The following is a 23,453-nucleotide window of genomic DNA, read 5'->3' as shown; positions in this document are numbered from 1 at the left end:
GGGGGTGGAACACACAAGGTAGTGTGTGAGTTACAGGGCAGGGAGGGTGGAACACACGAGGCAGTGTGTGAGTTACAGGGCAGGGAGGGGGGAACACACGAGGCAGTGTGTGAGTTACAGGGCAGGGAGAGTGGAACACACGAGGCAGTGTGTGAGTTACAGGGCAGGGAGGGGGGGAACACACGAGGCAGTGTGTGAGTTACAGGGCAGGGAGGGTGGAACACACGAGGTAGTGTGTGAGTTACAGGGCAGGGAGGGTGCAACACACGAGGCAGTGTGTGAGTTACAGGGCAGGGAGGGTGGAACACACGAGGCAGTGTGTGAGTCACAGGGCATTGGGGGTGGAACACACGAGGCAGTGTGTGAGTTACAGGGCATTGGGGGTGGAACACACGAGGTAGTGTGTGAGTTACAGGGCAGGGAGGGTGGAACACACGAGGCAGTGTGTGAGTCACAGGGCAGGGAGGGTGGAACACACGAGGCAGTGTGTGAGTTACAGGGCATTGGGGGTGGAACACACGAGGTAGTGTGTGAGTTACAGGGCAGGGAGGGTGGAACACACGAGGCAGTGTGTGAGTCACAGGGCAGGGAGGGTGGAACACACGAGGCAGTGTGTGAGTTACAGGGCAGGGAGGGGGGAACACACGAGGCAGTGTGTGAGTTACAGGGCATTGGGGGTGGAACACACGAGGCAGTGTGTGAGTTACAGGGCATTGGGGGTGGAACACATGAGGCAGTGTGTGAGTTACAGGGCAGGGAGGGTGGAACACACGAGGCAGTGTGTGAGTTACAGGGCAGGGAGGGTGGAACACACGAGGCAGTGTGTGAGTTACGGGGCAGGGAGGGGGGAACACACGAGGCAGTGTGTGAGTTACAGGGCAGGGAGGGTGGAACACACGAGGCAGTGTGTGAGTTACAGGGCAGGGAGGGTGGAACACACGAGGCAGTGTGTGAGTTACAGGGCAGGGAGGGTGGAACACACGAGGCAGTGTGTGAGTTACAGGGCAGGGAGGGTGGAACACACGAGGTAGTGTGTGAGTTACAGGGCAGGGAGGGTGGAACACACGAGGCAGTGTGTGAGTCACAGGGCAGGGAGGGTGGAACACACGAGGCAGTGTGTGAGTTACAGGGCATTGGGGGTGGAACACACGAGGCAGTGTGTGAGTCAAAGGGCAGGGAGGGTGGAACACATGAGGCAGTGTGTGAGTTACAGGGCAGGGAGGGTGGAACACACGAGGCAGTGTGTGAGTTACAGGGCAGGGAGGGTGGAACACACGAGGCAGTGTGTGAGTTACAGGGCAGGGAGGGTGGAACACACGAGGCAGTGTGTGAGTTACAGGGCATTGGGGGTGGAACACACGAGGCAGTGTGTGAGTCACAGGGCAGGGAGGGTGGAACACACGAGGCAGTGTGTGAGTTACAGGGCAGGGAGGGTGGAACACACGAGGCAGTGTGTGAGTTACAGGGCAGGGAGGTGGAACACACGAGGCAGTGTGTGAGTTACAGGGCAGGGAGGGGGGAACACACGACGAGGCAGTGTGTGAGTTACAGGGCATTGGGGGTGGAACACACGAGGCAGTGTGTGAGTTACAGGGCAGGGAGGGTGGAACACACGAGGCAGTGTGTGAGTTACAGGGCAGGGAGGGTGGAACACACGAGGCAGTGTGTTCTGAGCAGATCAGTCCTTGTTTTAGCCCTTTAATATCAAGTACCAGACAGGGTAATTACAAGTACAATCTTTTAATGTTTTTCTGTATGTCACAGCCAAGGATCAAACCCTGGAATTTCTGCTCTCTGGGCGGAAGCTTTACCACTAGACCACGGAGGGGGTCGATTGATGGAAGGGCAGAGTGAAAGAGGGAGGGGCGGACGCATGGATGGAGAAGCAGAGGGAGTGAGAGGGGGACAGGGGATGGAAGGATGGAGGAGGGTGTGATGCCACATTCAGTGATCAGAGATATGGTTATTACCTTCCACAGCAGCAGAATGAGTCCCGCTAACAGGATGATTCCTGCTAACACAGCCACCACAATGATCCACCACTCCAGGCCAACCGTCTTCTGCTCCTTCACATCCGGGATAGCTATGGTGGTAGCCTGTGGACACAATACAGAATAGCTATGGTGGTAGCCTGGGGACACAATACAGGATAGCTATGGTGGTAGCCTATGGACACAATACAGGATAGCTATGGTGGTAGCCTATGGACACAATACAGGATAGCTATATTGGTAGCCTGTGGACATAATACAGGATAGCTATGAGTGGTGGCCTGTGGACACAATACAGGATAGCTATGGTGGTAGCCTGGGGACACAATACAGGATAGCTATGGTGGTAGCCTGGGGACACAATACAGGATAGCTATGGTGGTAGCCTATGGACACAATACAGGATAGCTATGGTGGTAGCCTATGGACACAATACAGGATAGCTATGGTGGTAGCCTATGGACACAATACAGGATATCTATATTCGTAGCCTGTGGACATAATACAGGATAGCTATGGTGGTGGCCTGTGGACACAATACATGATAGCTATGGTGGTAGCCTGTGGACACAATACAGGATAGCTATAGTGTAGCCTATGGACACAATACAGGATAGCTATAGTGGTAGCCTATGGACACAAAACAGGATAGCTATAGTGGTAGTCTATGGACACAATACAGAATAGCTATACTGGTAGCCTATGGACATAATACAGGATAGCTATAGTGGTAGTCTATGGACACAATACAGAATAGCTATAGTGGTAGCCTATGAACATAATACAAGATAGCTATAGTGGTAGCCTGTGGACACAATACAGAATAGTTATAGTGGTAGCCTGTGGGCACAATACAGGATAGCTATCGTGATAGCCTGTGGACACAATACAGGATAGCTATTGTGGTAACCTATGGACACAATACAGGATAGCTATCGTGATAGCCTGTGGACACAATACAGGATAGCTATTGTGGTAGCCTATGGACACAATACAGGATAGCTATCGTGATAGCCTGTGGACACAATACAGGATGGCTATAGTGGTAGCCTGTGGACACAATACAGGATAGCTATGGTGGTAGCCTGTGGACACAATACAGGATAGCTATGGTGGTAGCCCATGGACACAATACAGGATAGCTATAGTGATGGCCTATGGACAAAATTGTGGTATTGTTCCTTGACTCTGAATGAACATAATCCTTAAAAAAATAAGGAATGATAGCTTTACTTAATAAATGCAATGTAAATTCAAGACAACATTTCCTGAGTACTTACATAGTTCTCATTGGTGGTTTCCTTGGACTCGATGTTTAGTGCCGGATCTATGTACAGCTCTGCCTTGGACCGGATCTTCACCTCCCCAACGTTCATATAGTCCTGCATCGTGCAATGTCATATTGGAAATACAGTCATACCCCACATAGGGAACACACAGTCATAACATAAACAATGTCATACGTCACTTGGAAATACAGTCATAACCCACATAGGGAACACACAGTCATCACACATACAATGTCATATGTCACTTGGAAATACAGTCATAACCCACATAGGGAACACACAGTCATAACACAAACAATGTCATACATCACTTGGAAATACAGTCATAACCCACATAGGGAACACACAGTCATAACACATCAATGTCATACGTCACATGTAAATACAGTCATAACCCACATAGGGAATACACAGTCATAACACATAAAATGTCATACGTCACTTGGAAATACAGTCAGAACCCACATAGGGAATACACAGTCATAACACATCAATGTCATACGTCACTTGGAAATACAGTCATACCCCACATAGGGAATACACAGTCATAACACAAACAATGTCATACGTCACTTGGAAATACAGTCATAACCCACATAGGGAATACACAGTCATAACACATACAATGTCATACGTCACTTGGAAATACAGTCATAACCCACATAGGGAACATACAGTCATAACACAAACAATGTCATACGTCACTTGGAAATACAGTCATAACCCACACAGGGAATACACAGTCATAATACACACGTCATACGTCACTTGGGAATAGTCATAACCCACATAGTCATATCACATTGAGAATTCATCCATCCAAAACAAACAACACTGACCACAAGCAGCCCTTCCTCCTGAACTTTATCTCTCCCTCCGTGTCTTTCCTCCACCAGCCCTCCCCCAACACTGCAGTCCCTCCCCCGTCATCTCTCTCACTGTGTCCCCTCTTTCTAAGGATGTGCACGTGTCCAGCCCTCCCCCAACACTGCAGTCCCTCCCCCCTGCCATGTCTCTCACTCTGTCCCCACTTTCTAAGGATGTACACGTGTCCAGCCCTCCCCCAACACTGCAGTCCCTCTTCCCCCTGTCATCTCTCTCACTGTGTCCCCACTTTCTAAGGATGTGCACGTGTCCAGCCCTCCCCCAACACTGCAGTCCCTCTTCCCCCTGTCATCTCTCTCACTGTGTCCCCACTTTCTAAGGATGTACACGTGTCCAGCCCTCCCCCAACACTGCAGTCCCTCTTCCCCCTGTCATCTCTCTCACAGTGTCCCCTCTCTCTAAGGATGTGCACGTGTCCAGCCCTCCCCCAACACTGCAGTCCCTCTTCCCCCTGTCATCTCTCTCACTGTGTCCCCACTTTCTAAGGATGTGCACGTGTCCAGCCCTCCCCCAACACTGCAGTCCCTCTTCCCCCTGTCATCTCTCTCACTGTGTCCCCACTTTCTAAGGATGTACACGTGTCCAGCCCTCCCCCAACACTGCTGTCCCTCTTCCCCCTGCCATCTCTCTCACTGTGTCCCCACTTTCTAAGGATGTACACGTGTCCAGCCCTCCCCCAACACTGCAGTCCCTCTTCCCCCTGCCATCTCTCTCACTCTGTCCCCTCTTTCTAAGGATCTACACGTGTCCAGCCCTCACCTGGAGTAGAGTGCTCTCCCATAGTCGGGCCCGGATCTTGATCTGCACGTACACGTTCCTCCCCATCTCCCCGATGTTGCACTTGATCTTGTGGCATTTCGCAGTTTTACGCCGACAGTCCTGGTAAAACAGATACAATAAAAAACTGTTTTATTTTTTTCAGTTACATGTATTTGGTATTACAGATTATTAAAATCAACAAACCAAATTCACCTTTGTAACCTCCACTCCCTGAGAAGTATCCTAACTCAATCTTTCATTCAGTTGCTATCATAATGAAGCACTGACAGGCATTGATCACTATGATGGCGATGAGGTACGCATCCCCACATCACAGGGCCCTGTTCCACAACACCATCTTTAAGCACTATGACTGTCATAAGTCGATATATAACAATATTGCAGTTATGACAATCTTAAGTCTTTTTTAGAGTATTGTAAATAACGACAAAATAAATCAATGACAATCGTAGGTCTATTTCAGAGTATTGTGATTATGACGACAGTACACCTAAGACAATCGTAAGTCTATTTCAGAGTATTGTAATTACGACAAAATAAATCAATGACAATCGTAGGTCTATTTCAGAATATTGCAATTACGACAAAAGTAAACCTAAGACAATCGTAAGTCTATTTCAGAGTATTGCAATTACGACAAAAGTAAACCTAAGACAATCGTAAGTCTATTTCAGAGTATTGCAATTACGACAAAAGTAAACCTAAGACAATCGTAAGTCTATTTCAGAGTAATGCAATTACGACAAAAGTAAACCTAAGACAATCATAAGTCTATTTCAGAGTATTGTAATTACGACAACAAAAAATCAATGAAAATCGTAAGTCTATTTCAGAGTATTGTGATTATGACAAAATAAATCAACAACAATCGCAAGTCTATTTCAGAGTATTGTGATTATGCCACAAGTAAATCTGTGACAATTGTAAGTCTTTGACTGTCAAAAATCTATGTTACAGTATTGTAGTAGTTGGGTTCTTGGTGTAACCTACCAAGACGACATCTCGGCGATTGTCATTCCTCTTTGTCCGCACCTCCCCCGTTGACGCCCGACGTCTCCGACTGGGGGCAGCATCAGGGCTGAGAGCGGGGGCCGGGATGGCCGCTGTCCGGGACTAAAAACAGGACAATGTGTCAGACATCATGAACGTCAGTGTCTCGTATGGCAATACAAAGTATGCAGTATACTATTTACAACAATATGTTACAATTTGTTATTTTGTTTGTGACCAAGCATGCTAGGGAGGTTAGTGGTGATTTCCTCTAGTTACTATACGACTACCGTGCAAGTTATACTGCAAACATGTGACTGGAAACATTATCTAAGACGTGACATGTTTAATGTCTAATGCTCCTTCCAGCAATATTCCAGCACTGTGGGGGACATAAAGACCGAGCTCCATGAGACCTATGTCAGTAATCCAACATGGGATTTGGTTTGATAAAACGATAGACCATTGAATGAATCCGAGAATTTAGAACTTAACCGAGAAGCTAGACATACAAGACAAGTGTGTACACAGCTTTCAGCTTTCATTGTTATGTAATGCTGCATTTAGCCCTATTCCAGCTATAGGACGACAACATCTGAATAACAGTCTGAACACCACGCCACTGAGTACGACAAGACACAATCAACCAAGTCTCGAAATCCTATCCCCCATCCACTAGATTGCACAGGATACCACAATAAAGGATAACATGGACAGGGCACCACAATAAAGGATAACATGGACAGGACACCACAATAAAGGATAACATGGACAGGACACCACAATAAAGGATAACATGGACAGGACACCACAATAAAGGATAACATGGACAGGACACCACAATATAGGAAGACATGGATAGGACACCACAATAAAGGATGTCATGGACAGGGCATCACAATAAAGGATAACATGGACAGGGCACCACAATAAAGGATAACATGGACAGGGCACCACAATAAAGGATGACATGGACAGGGCACCACAATAAAGGATAACATGGACAGGGCACCACAATAAAGGATGATATGGACAGGGCACCACAATAAAGGATAACATGGACAGGACACCACAATAAAGGATAACATGGACAGGACACCACAATATAGGAAGACATGGATAGGACACCACAATAAAGGATGTCATGGACAGGGCATCACAATAAAGGATAACATGGACAGGGCACCACAATAAAGGATAACATGGACAGGGCACCACAATAAAGGATGACATGGACAGGGCACCACAATAAAGGATAACATGGACAGGGCACCACAATAAAGGATGATATGGACAGGGCACCACAATAAAGTATGACACTGACAGGGCACCAAAATAAGGGATAACATGGACAGGACACCACAATAAAGGATGACATGGACAGGGCACTACAATAAAGGATAACATGGACAGGGCACCACAATAAAGGATAACATGGACAGGGCACCACAATAAAGGATAACATGGACAGAGCACCACAAATAAAGGATCACATTGACAGGGCACCACAATAAAGGATGATATGGACAGGGCACCAAAATAAAGTATGACACTGACAGGGCACCAAAATAAAGGATAACATGGACAGGACACCACAATAAAGGATGACATGGACAGGGCACTACAATAAAGGATAACATGGACAGGGCACCACAATAAAGGATAACATGGACAGAGCACCACAAATAAAGGATGACATGGACAGGACACCACAATAAAGGATAACATTGACAGGGCACCACAATAAAGGATGACATGGACAGGGCACCACAATAAAGTATAACATTGACAGGGCACCACAATAGAGGATAACATGGACAGGGCACCACAATAAAGGATGACATGGACAGGGCACCACAATAAAGGATGACATGGATACCTACCTACAAAAGATAACATGGATGGGATACCCACCAATAAAGCATAACACTTTTCCAAAATCAACATACAACATCAACCATTTGTGGATTACATACAACCACAGAAATACACAACCATAGACAAAAAATAATAGCAACATAAGCAAAATAAAGAGGAAACTTGCCCAAGGCCATCCCGCACATAGTATTGCGCTACATGAACTGATGCTTAGCAGGGAAAACCATACTCAATCCAATTAATAAAATAAAACTTAAATAAATGGCATAAAATGATAAGTCAGTTGAAGCACTTACATTCCGTGCCGGTTGGCGGATGTTAAAATCTGGGTTAACCTGGAAGTACATTCAAAGTCACAAGTCACACACAGCAAACGTTGCAGCCTTCTTGGCGTGAAGCAGAGAACATCTCGTCTACGTCAGGCATGCATGCAGCTTCGTACAGAAATCATTCATGTTAAAAACATCTCTCGACCTTGATCATAACATTCCCTTCGAAAAGACCCTTACACTTGTACTGAGGGGACAACTAATCCAAGGGTCAAATCAGGGCACATCTGGGATTCGAACCCATAATTAGCTGATCCTGGTATGCCTAAGGGACGCAACTCTGCAAAGAGAATTGCGGTATTTTTTACCACTGGCCCACAAAAGTCACTTGAAATTTAGTATTTCCTTCTATGCTCAGCAAATAAGAAACTGAAATCCAAAGTGCACAAAAACTGATGCTGTTATAGTTAAAGGTATCAAAGAATTTTCAAAGCAGTTATGGGTATAACAACATGACCCAGATACCCCTTGGTTTCCAGGAAGGGAATATAAGGGTTTAACAACATGACCCAGATACCCCTTGGTTTCCAGGAAGGGAATATAAGGGTTTAACAACATGACCCAGATACCCCTTGGTTTCCAGGAAGGGAATATAAGGGTTTAACAACATGACCCAGATACTCCCGGGTTTCCAGGAAGGGAATATAAGGGTTTAACAACATGACCCAGATACCCCCGGGTTTCCAGGAAGGGAATATAAGGGTTTAACAACATGACCCAGATACCCCCTTCCCGGGAGGGAATATGATTACATGGTTTTAACAGTATGAGACTCCATGTGCACACAATACACAACTAGGAGATGTCAATGATCAAGGTCATGCACTATGATAATGTTACATCTACTCGAACATGCGTATAAAAGCTCTCCTTTCAAAGCCAACCTTTCTTCCGGCTCACAGTGTTTTCTGCAAGACTCAGGAAAGGCACTAAAACATTCACATCACAACTTCAAAGCAACATCTTGCTTTAAAACTAATAGTCTTCAGGGCATGTTAGGCCAAACCAAAGTTATTGCTTGTTTTACTGACTGACTGATATTTAGCAAACTTGAAAGGAAGATGAAATTAAAACAAATATGTTATTTCAACATCAAAACTGTTGATGAAAATATAAGAACAGATATCCTGATTTTTTCTTGATTAATTACTCACTGATTTTTTTCATCTTCTTTAGAAACCATTTTTCCAATTTATGGAAGAGACCCCAGCATCTTAATATATAAGCTACAAAATGTCAACAAGTAAAGTAACACCACTGGTATGGCCAAACATCTGATGCAATGCATGTTATTAGGGCTGGGACGGGTAACTCGGGTACCCGGGTCGGGTGGGTACAGAGTAGAACCCGGGTACCCACAGGACTACCCGGACCCGTGGTTAGTCACGTGGTATATTGTCTCATGACTAAACTTATCTCAAAATCTATGGTTACACTACAAGTCATTAATGTTTGTTTTTCTTTCTAACTATGCACCCATTCCTTCTGATATTTCACATGGTTGAATAAAGATATAACTAAAGTCAACTTCAGTGTATGCATGACCAGATTGTTTAATACATGTATCTAAATACGTTTTGCCAGGGCTATGCTGAAAAAGTTCCCAATCGGACATTTTGAGACATCTCCTGAGACCTACAGTGGGTACCCAGGTAGGGTCGGGTAATAGGGGGCCGGGTACCCAGGTACCTGGGAAGTAAATTTGGACTCATCCCAGCCCTTCATGTTATGGTACTGTCTAACATACACATGACAGATAAACACAACAATATAAACAGTAAACCTTGTTTACTCGAAGTCTGATGAGCCGTAAAAATCTTTCGAGTTATCTGTAGTTTATAAGCAGCAGCAGGGTGTTATGACATTAGACCATAGTCCTGATAAGTGAGTGAGTTGGGTTTAATGCCGCTTTGAACAGTGTCCCAGTTATATCACATCGTGTCAGCTTTATGTGGGAGGAAAGCAGCACCCGAAAGAATTCTACAAGGCCCCAGTGTCATCAAATGGTCAATGTTATAGCAAGCATGGTGACTTCAAGTTAACAATGTTTTAAATGCATCTTATACTTGGCAGTAAAACAGTGCCCTATCTATGAATGAGTGAATGAGTGAGTGAGTGAGTTGGGTTTAGAACCGCTTTGAACATTATGTCAGTTACATCCCGGCGTGTCAGCTTAAAGTGGGAGGAAAGCCCGAGGTGATACAGGTCTTAGACATTTACCACTCGGTGAAACCCACCATCATGGGTATTGTGTTGACCAACATAACCTGGGCGAACACAGTCATAGGTTCCTGGTGTACCCAAGGGACACAACTCTGTACAGCACCCTATCTCTGAGTGCCACACAACATTTCTCCTACCCCGGAAAGTAATTCAGTGAGAGCATGTTGTTTTGGCAAAGTCGGCAACATTCCAGCAATTGCACTGAAGTCTGTTAATGATCAATCCAGTCAATCCAGTGATTGACATTATGAGCATTGATTTTCACAATTAGGATATGATGACATGCATCAAGCAAGTCAGCAAGTCAGCAAGCCTTTTACGACAAGCATGGGTTGCTGAAGACCAATTCTAACCCAAATCTTCACAGGTCCATTTTGATTGTGTATGAATGTGAGTGAATTAAATTTGGCGTGAATTAAATCTGAGTCTGAATGGAGACAATGAACAAACAGCTGACACCTGATTATTTCTAAGCTGTATCCTAGAAGCCTCACAGTGCACCACAATAAACAATGTTCAATGGTGTTCACTACATCAGTCAGGTCAAGAGTTGTCTGCCCTTGTCATCACCATCTTTAATCCTTTGAGACCAATTAATACTCACTTATTCTCAAATATCGCGGGGCCTACTCTGTCCAAGAATCTCTAAATAAATCATGTCAAAAGTGAACAAGACTGAGATTTTTAAAATGTACAATAACACATGACAAAAAACGCCATGGTATGTGGGTGGGAATTCATCACCTTCTCTGTGAAGACTTGGACTTATTTGCGACTGGTAATGTCAAGATATCTACTGTGTCACGTGAGTCAGTCCATTGAGTGTTACCTTAATCTCCAGTGGGTTGATGATCTCCGGCGTGATGATGCATTCTGCAGGGCCGTTCATCACCTGCAGGGAAAGTGAACATCAGCATCTCTTGGCTCGAAACTCAAGTTTCTAAAAAACGTTTCAAATCTTATCAAATCCTGCCTGTGGTGCTTGCATCAGATACAGCAGGTGCTTGCTAAACATTTACAGGAGACACCTACCTGTGGTGCTTGCATCAGATACAGTAGGTGTTTGCTAAACATTTACAGGATTACAGGAGACACCTATCTGTGGTGCTTGCATCAGATACAGTAGGTGCTTGCTAAACATTTACAGGATTACAGGAGACACCTATCTGTGGTGCTTGCATCAGATACAGTAGGTGTTTGCTAAACATTTACAGGATTACAGGAGACACCTATCTGTGGTGCTTGCATCAGATACAGTAGGTGCTTGCTAAGTATTTACAGGAGACACCTACCTGTGGTGCTTGCATCAGATACAGCAGGTGCTTGCTAAGTATTTACAGGAGACACCTACCTGTGGTGCTTGCATCAGATACAGTAGGTGCTTGCTAAACATTTACAGGAGACACCTACCTGTGGTGCTTGCATCAGATACAGTAGGTGTTTGCTAAACATTTACAGGATTACAGGAGACACCTATCTGTGGTGCTTGCATCAGATACAGCAGGTGCTTGCTAAGTATTTACAGGAGACACCTACCTGTGGTGCTTGCATCAGATACAGCAGGTGCTTGCTAAGTATTTACAGGAGACACCTACCTGTGGTGCTTGCATCAGATACAGCAGGTGCTTGCCCTGGGGCTCCCCATTCTCTGTCTGGTAAGGCCAGTAGATGGTTAGCTCAGATCGAGACACGATGCCTGGTCCAAAATTAGTTACCTGTGAGAACAAATAGCTAATTGTAACTAAAACCCAAGAAGATACAATTTCAAAATATAAGGGGTCATGGGTCACTGAGCACAAGCGAAATCCCCTGTGGTTATGGGTCACCAAAGCCAGAGGGATTCAAATAGTCTCCCCACATAGTTCAAAATCAACCCATAGGTGACAGGCATTGTTTTCTTTAGTCAATGCAATAATCCTACCACAAGAACATCAGCAAGTTGTGTGCTACCATACTGGTGTCTGTCTAACTGGGCTGCTATCTCATGACACAGCTGATTTCCATCCCCTCCACCCCCCAAACTGCATGTGGACTGGCCTAGGCATTGTTCGGACAGATACCATTATCTATGCTGAGTGATGGTCAGATGCTGTGTTAGGTTATCTTATCAAATTTACCTATGTGACCTTTGTGTTGACCAACAATGATAACTGGGGCCTAACATAGGTGGAGGCTAAAGACTCGTGAAGATAACTGGGGCCCTATATAGGTGGCTAGTTTGACTGACAGAGATAACTGGGGCCCTATATAGGTGGCTATTTTGACTCATGGAGATAACTGGGGCCCCATAAAGGTGGGTATTTTGACTCACGGAGATAACTGGGGCCCTATATATAGGTGGCTAGTTTGACTGACAGAGATAACTGGGGCCCTATATAGGTGGCTATTTTGACTCATGGAGATAACTGGGGCCCCATAAAGGTGGCTATTTTGACTCACGGAGATAACTGGGGCCCTATATAGGTGGCTAGTTTGACTGACAGAGATAACTGGGGCCCTATATAGGTGGACCTTTTGATTCACAAAGACAACTGGGGCCCTGTATAGGTGGCTATTCTCTCAAGGAGATAACTTCGTCCCTATATAGGTGGCTATTTTGACTCATGGAGATAACTGGGGCCCCATAAAGGTGGCTATTTTGACTCGCGGAGATAACTGGGGCCCTATATAGGTGGCTAGTTTGACTGACAGAGATAACTGGGGCCCTATATAGGTGGACCTTTTGATTCACAAAGACAACTGGGCCCTGTATAGGTGGCTATTCTCTCAAGGAGATAACTTTGTCCCTATATAGGTGGCTATTTTGACTCATGGAGATAACTGGGGCCCCATATAGGTGGCTATTTTGACTCACGGAGATAACTGGGGCCCCATATAGGTGGCTAGTTTGACTCATGGAGATAACTGGGGCCCTATATAGGTGGCTAGTTTGACTCAGATATAATTGGGGCCCTATATTGGTGGCTATTTAGACTCAGATAACTGGGGCCTGACATGGGTGTCTATTTTGACTCCAAGTGATACATGGGGTCTAGCATGTCCCTTGGACTATAAATATAAAACAACTCACTGAATGGTTTAACCTACCACAAATGTATGGTTGATGGGTGGTCCAATCTCATCTTCAATCTTAATGGCGCTCTCTCCACGCACACTGCCACTAAAGATGATGGGGTCATCGGGACTTGATACACTGCAATCAGAAGTGACGTAATGTGAACTGAAATTCACAGAAAGTTCTAAACTGAGAAATAAGTGAAAGGTACTCGATGGAATTGATAAATTGTTCCTTGCAAAGATGGTTGTCATCATCTTGTCCAGGTACTCATAGTCATAGGCTTGGGTCCACATTGGTCAGGGTGGTCATCAGGGCTTCGGGTCAGGGTCAGTGTCAGGTTAGGGGGTCAGGGTCAAGGTCTGGTCAGGGTCAGGTTTGGGGGTCAGGGTCAAGGTCTGGTTAGGTTCAGGGTCAAGGTCTGGTCAGGGTCAGGTTCGGGGGTCAGGGGCATGTCAAGGTCTGGTCAGGGTCTGGGTCAGGTCAGGGTCTGGGGGTCACGGTCAAGGTCAGAGTCTGGGGTTTTAAGTGTCAGTCTGTAGCTTCAGGGTCCTGACTGTCGGATGTTGACTTGTCTGGGTTTTTCTTGTGACAATCTTGATTGTTGGGGGGTTGACTGTCAGGGCTTGATGGTCGGGGTCGAGAGTCAGAGGCCTTGGTTGACAGAGTCAGTTGTCATATATACTCACCCATTGACGGTCATCTCAGCAATAATGATGACACGGAAACTCATCTGATGCAAGTCATTTTCTGGAGTTATTTCGGAGCTGGACCTGTAGAGCAGAAAACAGTGGGTGGAGTAAAACACAAGATTACAAGAACTACGTCATACTTGAAGCCACACAATAAAGGAAACAGGTGTCTTCACATTCCAGCTGCGTCATCCAATGCAGAGTGAGTGACTGAGTGAGTGAGTGAATGAGTGAGTAAGTGAGTGAGTTGGGTTTAACTCCACTTTGAACAGTATTCCAGTTATATCACAGCGTGTCAGTTTAATGTGGGAGGAAAGCCCGAAGTGATGCAGGTCTCAGATGTTTCCCACTTTGCTGACAAACTTAGAAACATAATCGGGGCGAACTGGGATTTGAACCCACAGTCATAGGTTTCTGGCATGCCCAAGGGACGCAACTCTGCACAGCAAATTGCGGCACCTCAGATGACTGGGCCACCCGTGCCGTGCAGAAGTCACCAGGGTATGATGATACACATCAACAGTCCGTGATGTTTATTGGTTTCACTTTCGTAGAGCAATTTTTGCAACGCTAATCAATTATTGCAATACATAACATAATATATTGCATGTGTTCTCTCAGTGGTAATTTGCTATGAATTTAAATAAAAAATACCCCCTATTTTTCACAATGGCATAGTCCTGTATACAAGTAACTGGTTGCCTAGGTTTCACTTTTACCAACACAGAAGTCTGTTCCCAAATTCTGAATTTCATGATTTAAACTCACTCACTGACGATATACATTTCAAAACTGCCACGGGTTGATTAGCAAGATAATGACAATTTCAGATTAGAGTTACTTCCCTTTGATTACCAACAGAGAGGAAAACGGCAGACTTTGACATTGTCACCAATACTTTATCCATTTCTATTAAATTGATTAAAACAATCATCACGACTTAAAGTTGTTTTACTACTATCACATACTGTACTAGCGTGGGGTACTGTTGTAAAGCTATCACAATAGAGAAAATAGCCGCAATAGTCCCCACTACAAGGGACTGAACACCCAATCCATTCACATGCGTCGCCAAGCACAGGACGCTGGACCTATTCTAACCCTGAATCCCCACTTGTGCCAATGTATTAGTGAGTTGGGTTTTACACTACTTTAGCAATATTCCTGACGGAAAAAACGTTTATGCTTTATATCAAGGCAAGGGACACCAAAAATATGCCTCACACACAGGGGTCCGGAAACCGTCATATGCGCCGGACATGTCCGATTGGGAATCTCAAATGTCCGGTTTAAAATATTGCTTACCGGACATTTAATTTTTTTCTGTCCGGACATTTTAAAAAGTATTGTCCGGACATTCTTAAATTTTGACCGGACATGATCAACAGTTAGGACTGAGCAATTTCTGTCTGCAGTTGTAACACAATGAAGATTATCTACACTGACAAGCTTTGTTTGTTTTGATTGCTGTAAATACATCGTACCTAGAACATGTAGAATGATAGTCCAATCGGTCAATCACTGTAATAGGCAATAAACTGAGTTGACACTGATTAATCGAGGATTTATTACTGAGAACATCTTGTTAATTTGAGTAAAATGTGTTTACAACTGTACATAAATACCTTGCATCATCGATGTACCTCATTATCCTCACAATGCTACGATACGTAACCTCAGACAAGAAGCGAAAGCGTGACGACAGCCAGTCGACCGGATCTGCCAAACCCTCAAAGTCTGAATGATCACTTTGTAAGTTGTGGCTAACGACTTTCACTTGGTTGACATACAATGAGGATTTGCAGATTTTATTGTTTTCAGTAGCTACTCGTATATTGAATCTTGATTGACCGCCATTTTGCTTTCTGTGACGATCGATATCAAATTTTTTATGGTCAATAATTACGTACAGATGAAAAAGTATTCAAATAACTATTGCTATCAACGATAGTTTAGGCTTTTGGATTATATTATCTGTCTTGTTTTTAAATAATCTTTAGTTTAAAAAAAAACTTTTCCCATGAGGTCACGTGATAACCAAATATGGGATAATAATCTCGATCCAAATGTTACGACGCGTACACTTGAGCAGACTCATGAATATTAATTAGACCGTTCACAACGTTGACAGATCGTTATTATAACAGAAACAAACGTATGTTTTCCATGTATATCTAAAATGATATTATTTGTTATTAATTGTCCGGTGAATTTTAAACAGTTTAAATTGAAACAATTCATAATTCATCATATTATGAATACGTAACAACTTGTAATTTGTGTGTAAAAAGTCGTACTAAAACACGCTGTTTGAAGGGGGCGTGGCATAAATGAAAATGTCCGATTGGGATTTTAAATTTTCCGGACCCCTGCTCACACATGAGGGGAATCGAACCCAGGCGTGTGGTGAAGCAAGTGAGTGCTTTAACCACGAGGCTACTCAAACATCCAGGCCTATGAAGTGTGGAGACACTCACGTGTTGGCCCAGACGATGATCTGGTGGTCCTCCTGTGACGGCTCCAGCTTGGAAGGGTCCAGCTTCACTAAGAAACTGACAAAGTGGTCCTTGGGTAGTGGGTTGCCGATGTCCCCACATTCGATCAGCGTCGCATTGCCCTTCACCGTGTCACACTTCACTTCCGTGTCCTGGCAAAGCAATTCAATGTATCAAGTTTCCAACACTAAGTTGAGTGCTTTTGGTTTAACAAAGAGGTTGTTTCCAAATCAAGTGTTTAAGTACTCATGGAAACGAAAAAAAAACCCTGTTTTTTCGACCTCAGATCTTAAATTATTGCAGTTAATATACAAAATATGTAAATATTCAAACTACTAAATTAGTAGTAATTGGGCCGTGGCACAAATACAGCATATCAAATGTTTTTATGCCTTTTTACACATAAAAGTGTGTAAAAATGTGAATAAAACAGACTATTGTGAAACAGGGCAAAACCAGGTGTAAGTAGATCAAGGTGACCTATGACACCTTGACGACAGGTGAGAACAGGTGCATAATGCCGATAGTCTGTTTCTGCTATGTCAATTTGGACTTAGTTTTATTTTTGAATGTTGAAAGTGCCGACAAATCACCTCCTGTAAAGTACATTTGTATTGTTCACTGAGATCAAACTAGCAAATCCAGACTAGTACTTTTCGAGTTGTTTTGTTATTTTGTATTTACAGCTACATAACACTTTGTGTCGATTTTTAAATTGAGAAAAACAGTTTTTTTCCATTTCCGTGAGTACTTTAGTCAACTTTGCTACCTTGGAACAAATATATGCTGCTGTTACAACACAAAGTATGTTTCTCATTGTCTCAAATTTCATCCTCTTATGAGGTATGCTACACCGTCACAGGGAGTGAATGAATATTGTTTTATACCACACTCAGAATCATTTCAGCAATATAGATGCAGCTTGTAAATAATCCTGTCTGGACCAAATAAATCTGTGTTTATTCAGTGAGCATACATAAACATCATTCAGGAACAATAACAGACGATCAGACGTATCACAGTCTGACCACCTGATCCATTTAAAGGGAGACTACTCCACATCCTGGAGTCCATCAGTCTTGGCCTCGCCATCGTGGTACAAATGAACTGGGATATTGCCTGTGTGTTATTGGGCAGCCAAGAACTGCAGGAATCTAATACATCATACATTTGTGTCGCAGACAAGTAAAGTGGTATATGAACAACTTGAATCAAGTCTACACTCTACCCCAAGGGGCCAATGTCCTCTACTCTTACCACAAGCCTGGGTAAGATGGGGGCCAATGTCCTCTACTCTTACCACAAGCCTGGGTAGGATGGGGGCCAATGTCCCCTACTCTTACCACAAGCCTGGGTAGGATGGGGGCCAATGTCCTCTACTCTTACCACAAGCCTGGGTAGGATGGGGGCCAATGTCCTCTACTCTTACCACAAGCCTGGGTAGGATGGGGGCCAATGTCCTCTACTCTTACCACAAGCCTGGGTAGGATGGACTAATTCTACCCCAAGGGGCCAATGTCCTCTACTCTTACCACAAGCCTGGGTAGGATGGGGGCCAATGTCCTCTACTCTTACCACAAGCCAAGGTAGGATGACTTGTTTGATAGGCATTACTTAGAAGTTGGTGGATGACAACTTCTTTAATACTGTAAAAAGCGATGTTTCGGTATAGATCCTTAAACCGTTGTCAAGCAAGACTGACAGTGTGTGTGGCAGTCTTGCTTGAAAACGGTATAAGGATCTATACCGAAACGTCGCTTTTTACAGTATTAAAGAAGTTGTTATCCATAAAAAAAATTGTGTCTATCTTGTCAAGGTAGGATGGACTAATTCTACCCCAAGGGGCTAAAGTCCTCTACTCTTACCACAAACCTGGGTAGGATGGGGGCCAATGTCCTCTACTCTTACCACAAACCTGGGTAGGATGGACTAATTCTAACCCAAGGGGCCAATGTCCTCTACTCTTACCACAAGCCTGGGTAGGATGGACTAATTTTACTCCAAGGGGCCAGTGTCCTCTACTCTTACCACAGGCCTGGGTAGGAATGACTAATTCTACCCCAAGGGGCCAATGTCCTCTACTCTTACCACAAGCCTGGGTAGGATGGGGGCCAATGTCCTCTACTCTTACCACAAGCCAAGGTAGGGTGGACTAATTCTACCCCAAGGGGCCAATGTCGTCAACTCTTATGACAAACTACTTATGAAGTGTCTACCTTGCTGGTTGCGTCCAGCGTGTCGCGGCCCTGGTAGTGGAGCGTCTCTGGCTTCTTCACGTACACCCTCGTCAGGTAGGCAGCCTCACCAACATTGCGGATCGTCATCGTCATGGTGATAACAGCCTGATCGCCCTGGCTCAGCACGTACCGCCCTGCAGAATCCCTGCAACATACAAAATATTGCCAATATGTTACATCTAAATCAATAATAATAAAAGCTAATAAAAATAATAACACTTGCTTGTTTGTTGTTTAATATCACACTCAGGAATATTCCAGTTATATGACAGTGGTCTGTAAGTAATCGAGTCCAGACAATCGAGTGATTGACATCATGAGCATCAATTTACACAATTGGGATACGATGACATGTATCAACTAAGTCAGCGAGCCTGACCACCCCATCCTGTTAGTCGCCTCTTACAAAAATGAAGGCTTAAGACCAATTCTAACTTTGATTTTCACAGGGCAAACTTGATATGAACATACTCAGTCCCAGTTTGGGTGAAAATGATGGTGAGGCTCATGCACGTGTGTGTGTGTCTGTGTGTGTGTACTGCTTGTGCTAGTCCGGACTAATGCCGATTTATAGTGCTAGCTCACTGAGATACCATGCCGCAGTTTAACATGAATACCCCACTCAGACACAGTATACTGACTCCGAGCCGACCAGGCCTTGTTTTAGCCCCTTAATGCCGAGCGCCAGACAGGGTAACAACAAGTACCATCTTTTAACATATTTTGGTATGATGCAGCCGAGGATCAAACCCCGGACCATCCTTTCTCAGGGTAGATGCTCTACCACCGGACCACGGAGGCGCTCGGGTGCAAACGTAACAGCTACATAACATATATATAATCCTGTGCTTGGAGTTAAGCCACAGACCTTCGGACATGGTCAGACACCTTGTCCACATGACCAAACAGGAGAGCCCCATCAGCGAGCTGACATGGTAAAGATGTCATGTGCTGACTCCACCCCCTGCAGGAAATATTGCCATTGTAGGTGTTTATGTTTCTTGTTTGTTTGTTGTTTTGACACCGTACTTGGCAAAATTCCTGTTATATGATGGCAGTCCATAAATAATCAAGTCTGGACCAGAAATCCAGTGATTGACACCATGAACATTGATCTACGCAATTGGGATACGATGACATGACCACCCGATCACGTTGCCTCTTATGGCAAGCATGGGTTGCTGAAGACGTATTCTAACCCGGATCTTCACGGGTGTAGGTGTTTAAATAACTTACATTGGCAGGTCAAGGGTGACATCGAACTGGAGATTGCTGTTACACTCTCCCTCGCAGTCCTTGACAAACTCCACCTGAAATGAAGGGTAAAGGGTTGAGTTTCAACTAGCCTGGCCCAGTCGCTGTCTTGCCCTGCGGTTTACTCTGTGTGAAGTTAAGCATGTGAGTCAAGGGGTCTTAACACTTTTAAAAAATCACAATTTTGAATATTTGTTCTACATGTCGATCAATTTGTGACAACAAGCTGCAGTTTCTTAAAGGACAGCCTGAAGAGTTGAGTAAGGGCTTGCAGCTTCTAAAGTCTGTGGGTCCTGATGGCAGCCTGACAATTTGATTTACTTCAAACACTGACTGTAACCCAGAGTCCCTACAGGCTTCAGTCGTCACAGGAGTTTGAAACAGTGTTACAGTGTTACAGTATTACAGTATTACAGTGCTACATTGTTATTACAGTGCTACAGTGTTATTACAGTGCTACAGTGTTATTACAGTGCTACAGTGTTATTACAGTGCTACAGTGCTAGTGTTACAGTGTTACAGTGCTAGTGTTACAGTGCTACAGTGTTACAGTGCTAGTGTTACAGTGCTAGTGTTACAGTGCTACAGTGCTAGTGTTACAGTGCAAAAGTGTTACAGTGCTAGTGTTACAGTGCTAGTGTTACAGTGCTAGTGTTACAGTGGTACAGTGTTACAGTGCTAGTGTTACAGTGCTACAGTGTTACAGTGCTAGTGTTACAGTGCTACAGTGTTACAGTGCTACAGTGTTACAGTGCTAGTGTTACAGTGCTACAGTGCTAGTGTAACAGTGTTACAGTGCTAGTGTTACAGTGTTAAAGTGCTAGTGTTACAGTGCTAGTGTTATAGTGCTACAGTGTTACAGTGCTACAATATTACAGTCCTACAGTGCTAGTGTTACAGTGTTAAAGTGCTAGTGTTACAGTGCTACAATATTACAGTGCTACAGTGTTACAGTGCTACAGTATTACAGTGCTACAGTGTTAGTGTTACAGTACTACAGTGTGAGTGTTACAGTGCTAGTGTTACAATGTTACAGTGCTAGTGTTACAGTGCTACAGTGTTACAGTGCTAGTGTTACAGTGTTAAAGTGCTAGTGTTACAGTGTTAGTGTTACAGTGCTAGTGTTACAGTGTTACAGTATTACAGTGCTACAGTATTACAGTGCTACAGTGACTGTGTTACAGTGCTACAGTGTTACAGTGTGACAGTGTTACAGTGTTACAGTGCCCTGTGAGTTTGCTACACACCATGGCAGTGAGCGCTGTCTTGGTTGTCTCCATCTCCGCCCCTGCGGTAGCGAGGATGGGGTAGTCGTTGACGTCAGGCATGGGTTGACCTGGCCTCGGGCGTGTGTACGACAGTTCCTCCAACTTGTATGAGATGTCGAAGATCAGTGGGTTCAGTTTGTCCTGGAATGAGTCCTGAAACACAGACGGATGTCTCTTCAGAAAATAAAATAATAAAATAGTTACGAAATATACATTACCAAACAACCCATTTCAACCTTACACATCCAAATCCCAGTTCCACAAAGCAATCTTAGCGCTAAGACGATTGTAACTCCCATACTTTATCACAGACTTATGACAATCACAGCGCTAAGACCACTCTGTGGAATGAACCCAGGTGCTTATTTTCACAACCAGTTCCCAGACCTGTCACTAAATAGGTCCTGCACTATTTATTCTAAGAATACATAATTTGTTACTTTTTCCTATTAGGGAGAAGTTGGTGAATACCTGACGCTATTTCAGGCCTTGCATTAAATACAAGACCTGCTTTGGTTGAAAGTGTTTCAGAGAGACTATTAGACAGTCTCAGTTGATACCCTTGGGATACACACTGTGGTTGAATGTGTTTCAGAGAGACTATTAGACAGACATGTGAATATACAGTGGAAGCTGAGAAACTGAAGTCATTTGACACCCTTGAGTAAACACTGTCTCAATTGATACCCTTGAGTTACACAGTTTAATTTGATACCTTTGAGGTAAACACTGTCTCAGTTGATACCCTTGAGTTACACAGTTTAATTTGATACCTTTGAGGTAAACACTGTCTCATTTGATACCCTTGAGTTACACAGTTTAATTTGATACCTTTGAGGTAAACACTGTCTCATTTGATACCCTTGGGATACACACTGTCTCATTTGATACCCTTGAGTTACACAGTTTAATTTGATACCTTTGAGGTAAACACTGTCTCATTTGATACCCTTGAGTTACACAGTTTAATTTGATACCTTTGAGGTAAACACTGTCTCATTTGATACCCTTGAGTTACACACTGTCTCATTTGATACCCTTGAGTTACACACTGTCTCATTTGATACCCTTGGGATACACACTGTCTCAGTTGATACCCTTGAGTTACACAGTTTAATTTGATACCTTTGAGGTAAACACTGTCTCATTTGATACCCTTGAGTTACACAGTTCAATTTGATACCTTTGAGGTAAACACTGTCTCAGTTGATACCCTTGAGTTACACAGTTTAATTTGATACCTTTGAGGTAAACACTGTCTCAGTTGATACCCTTGAGTTACACAGTTTAATTTGATACCTTTGAGGTAAACACTGTCTCATTTGATACCCTTGAGTTACACACTGTCTCATTTGATACCCTTGGGATACACACTGTCTCAGTTGATACCCTTGGGATACACGCTGTCTCAGTTGATACCCTTGGGATACACGCTGTCTCAGTTGATACCCTTGGGATACATACTGTCTCAGTTGATACCCTTGGGATACACGCTGTCTTATTCGTGATGGAGGAATGACGTGAACACAAACCCACGAAGTCTTGACCATGTTATACGGGGAATCCACTCACCTCCAGAAAAGCTATCTCCTTGGTGCATTTTGGCCTGGGGTTTGTTTGTTGGCGAAGTGTAAGAGTGGCTTCCTTTATACGGCCATTAGCTTCTGATGGATTTTTCAGTAAAATACGAGAGATACTTCGCGATTTCTCAGTTTCTATCTTGTAGACAATTTTTGGTTGGTTCGTAAAACTGGAAATACAAGAAATAATGCATTAGAATCATAAAGACAGAAAAACATGAAATACATTTTAATAAGAGCCATCGTTGTTTCACTTTCCCTTTTTTATGAAACTTACTTTTCTCAAAACCACTAAACAAAGTTTCATTCGGTGACACATTATTTCATTTTGTCCCATAAATGATCCATTCAGGCAAACTAGGGACAGAAACCATGGGCAGAGATCATGGATGACGGAGTGCAGAGATCATGGCTGACAGAGTGCAGGGAGTGCAGACCATGGCTGTACACTGACAGACAGATAGGATATATTTCATAGACACACTGCAACCACCCAATACTTCCTTT

At 44.0% G+C, this 23,453-nt stretch overlaps 1 protein-coding gene across 2 annotated transcripts in view; it reads right to left on the bottom strand.

The window, feature by feature from the left end:
* Positions 1-23,453, bottom strand: part of LOC139470219 (integrin alpha-PS1-like) — a 78,244-nt gene that overhangs the window by 5,021 nt on the left and 49,770 nt on the right. The window contains exons 11-24 of one of the 2 annotated variants that reach the window (XM_071252537.1): positions 22,939-23,116; positions 21,346-21,519; positions 20,081-20,154; positions 18,824-18,989; positions 16,590-16,759; positions 14,110-14,193; positions 13,453-13,558; positions 11,961-12,080; positions 11,195-11,257; positions 8,110-8,148; positions 5,936-6,058; positions 4,925-5,044; positions 3,272-3,373; positions 1,971-2,096 (exon numbers count right to left, since the gene is read on the bottom strand). In XM_071252537.1, the coding sequence (XP_071108638.1) occupies positions 1,971-2,096; positions 3,272-3,373; positions 4,925-5,044; positions 5,936-6,058; positions 8,110-8,148; positions 11,195-11,257; positions 11,961-12,080; positions 13,453-13,558; positions 14,110-14,193; positions 16,590-16,759; positions 18,824-18,989; positions 20,081-20,154; positions 21,346-21,519; positions 22,939-23,116 (1,645 nt within the window). The remainder of the gene's footprint in view (positions 1-1,970; positions 2,097-3,271; positions 3,374-4,924; positions 5,045-5,935; positions 6,059-8,109; positions 8,149-11,194; positions 11,258-11,960; positions 12,081-13,452; positions 13,559-14,109; positions 14,194-16,589; positions 16,760-18,823; positions 18,990-20,080; positions 20,155-21,345; positions 21,520-22,938; positions 23,117-23,453) is intronic. The other variant, XM_071252538.1, reaches the window with a different exon arrangement.

Source organism: Haliotis cracherodii, unplaced genomic scaffold (assembly GCF_022045235.1).
Source record: "Haliotis cracherodii isolate W230 unplaced genomic scaffold, xgHalCrac1.p SCAF_20, whole genome shotgun sequence".
Lineage (NCBI taxonomy): Eukaryota > Metazoa > Mollusca > Gastropoda > Lepetellida > Haliotidae > Haliotis > Haliotis cracherodii.
This window is presented reverse-complemented; position numbering and strand designations above follow the sequence as displayed.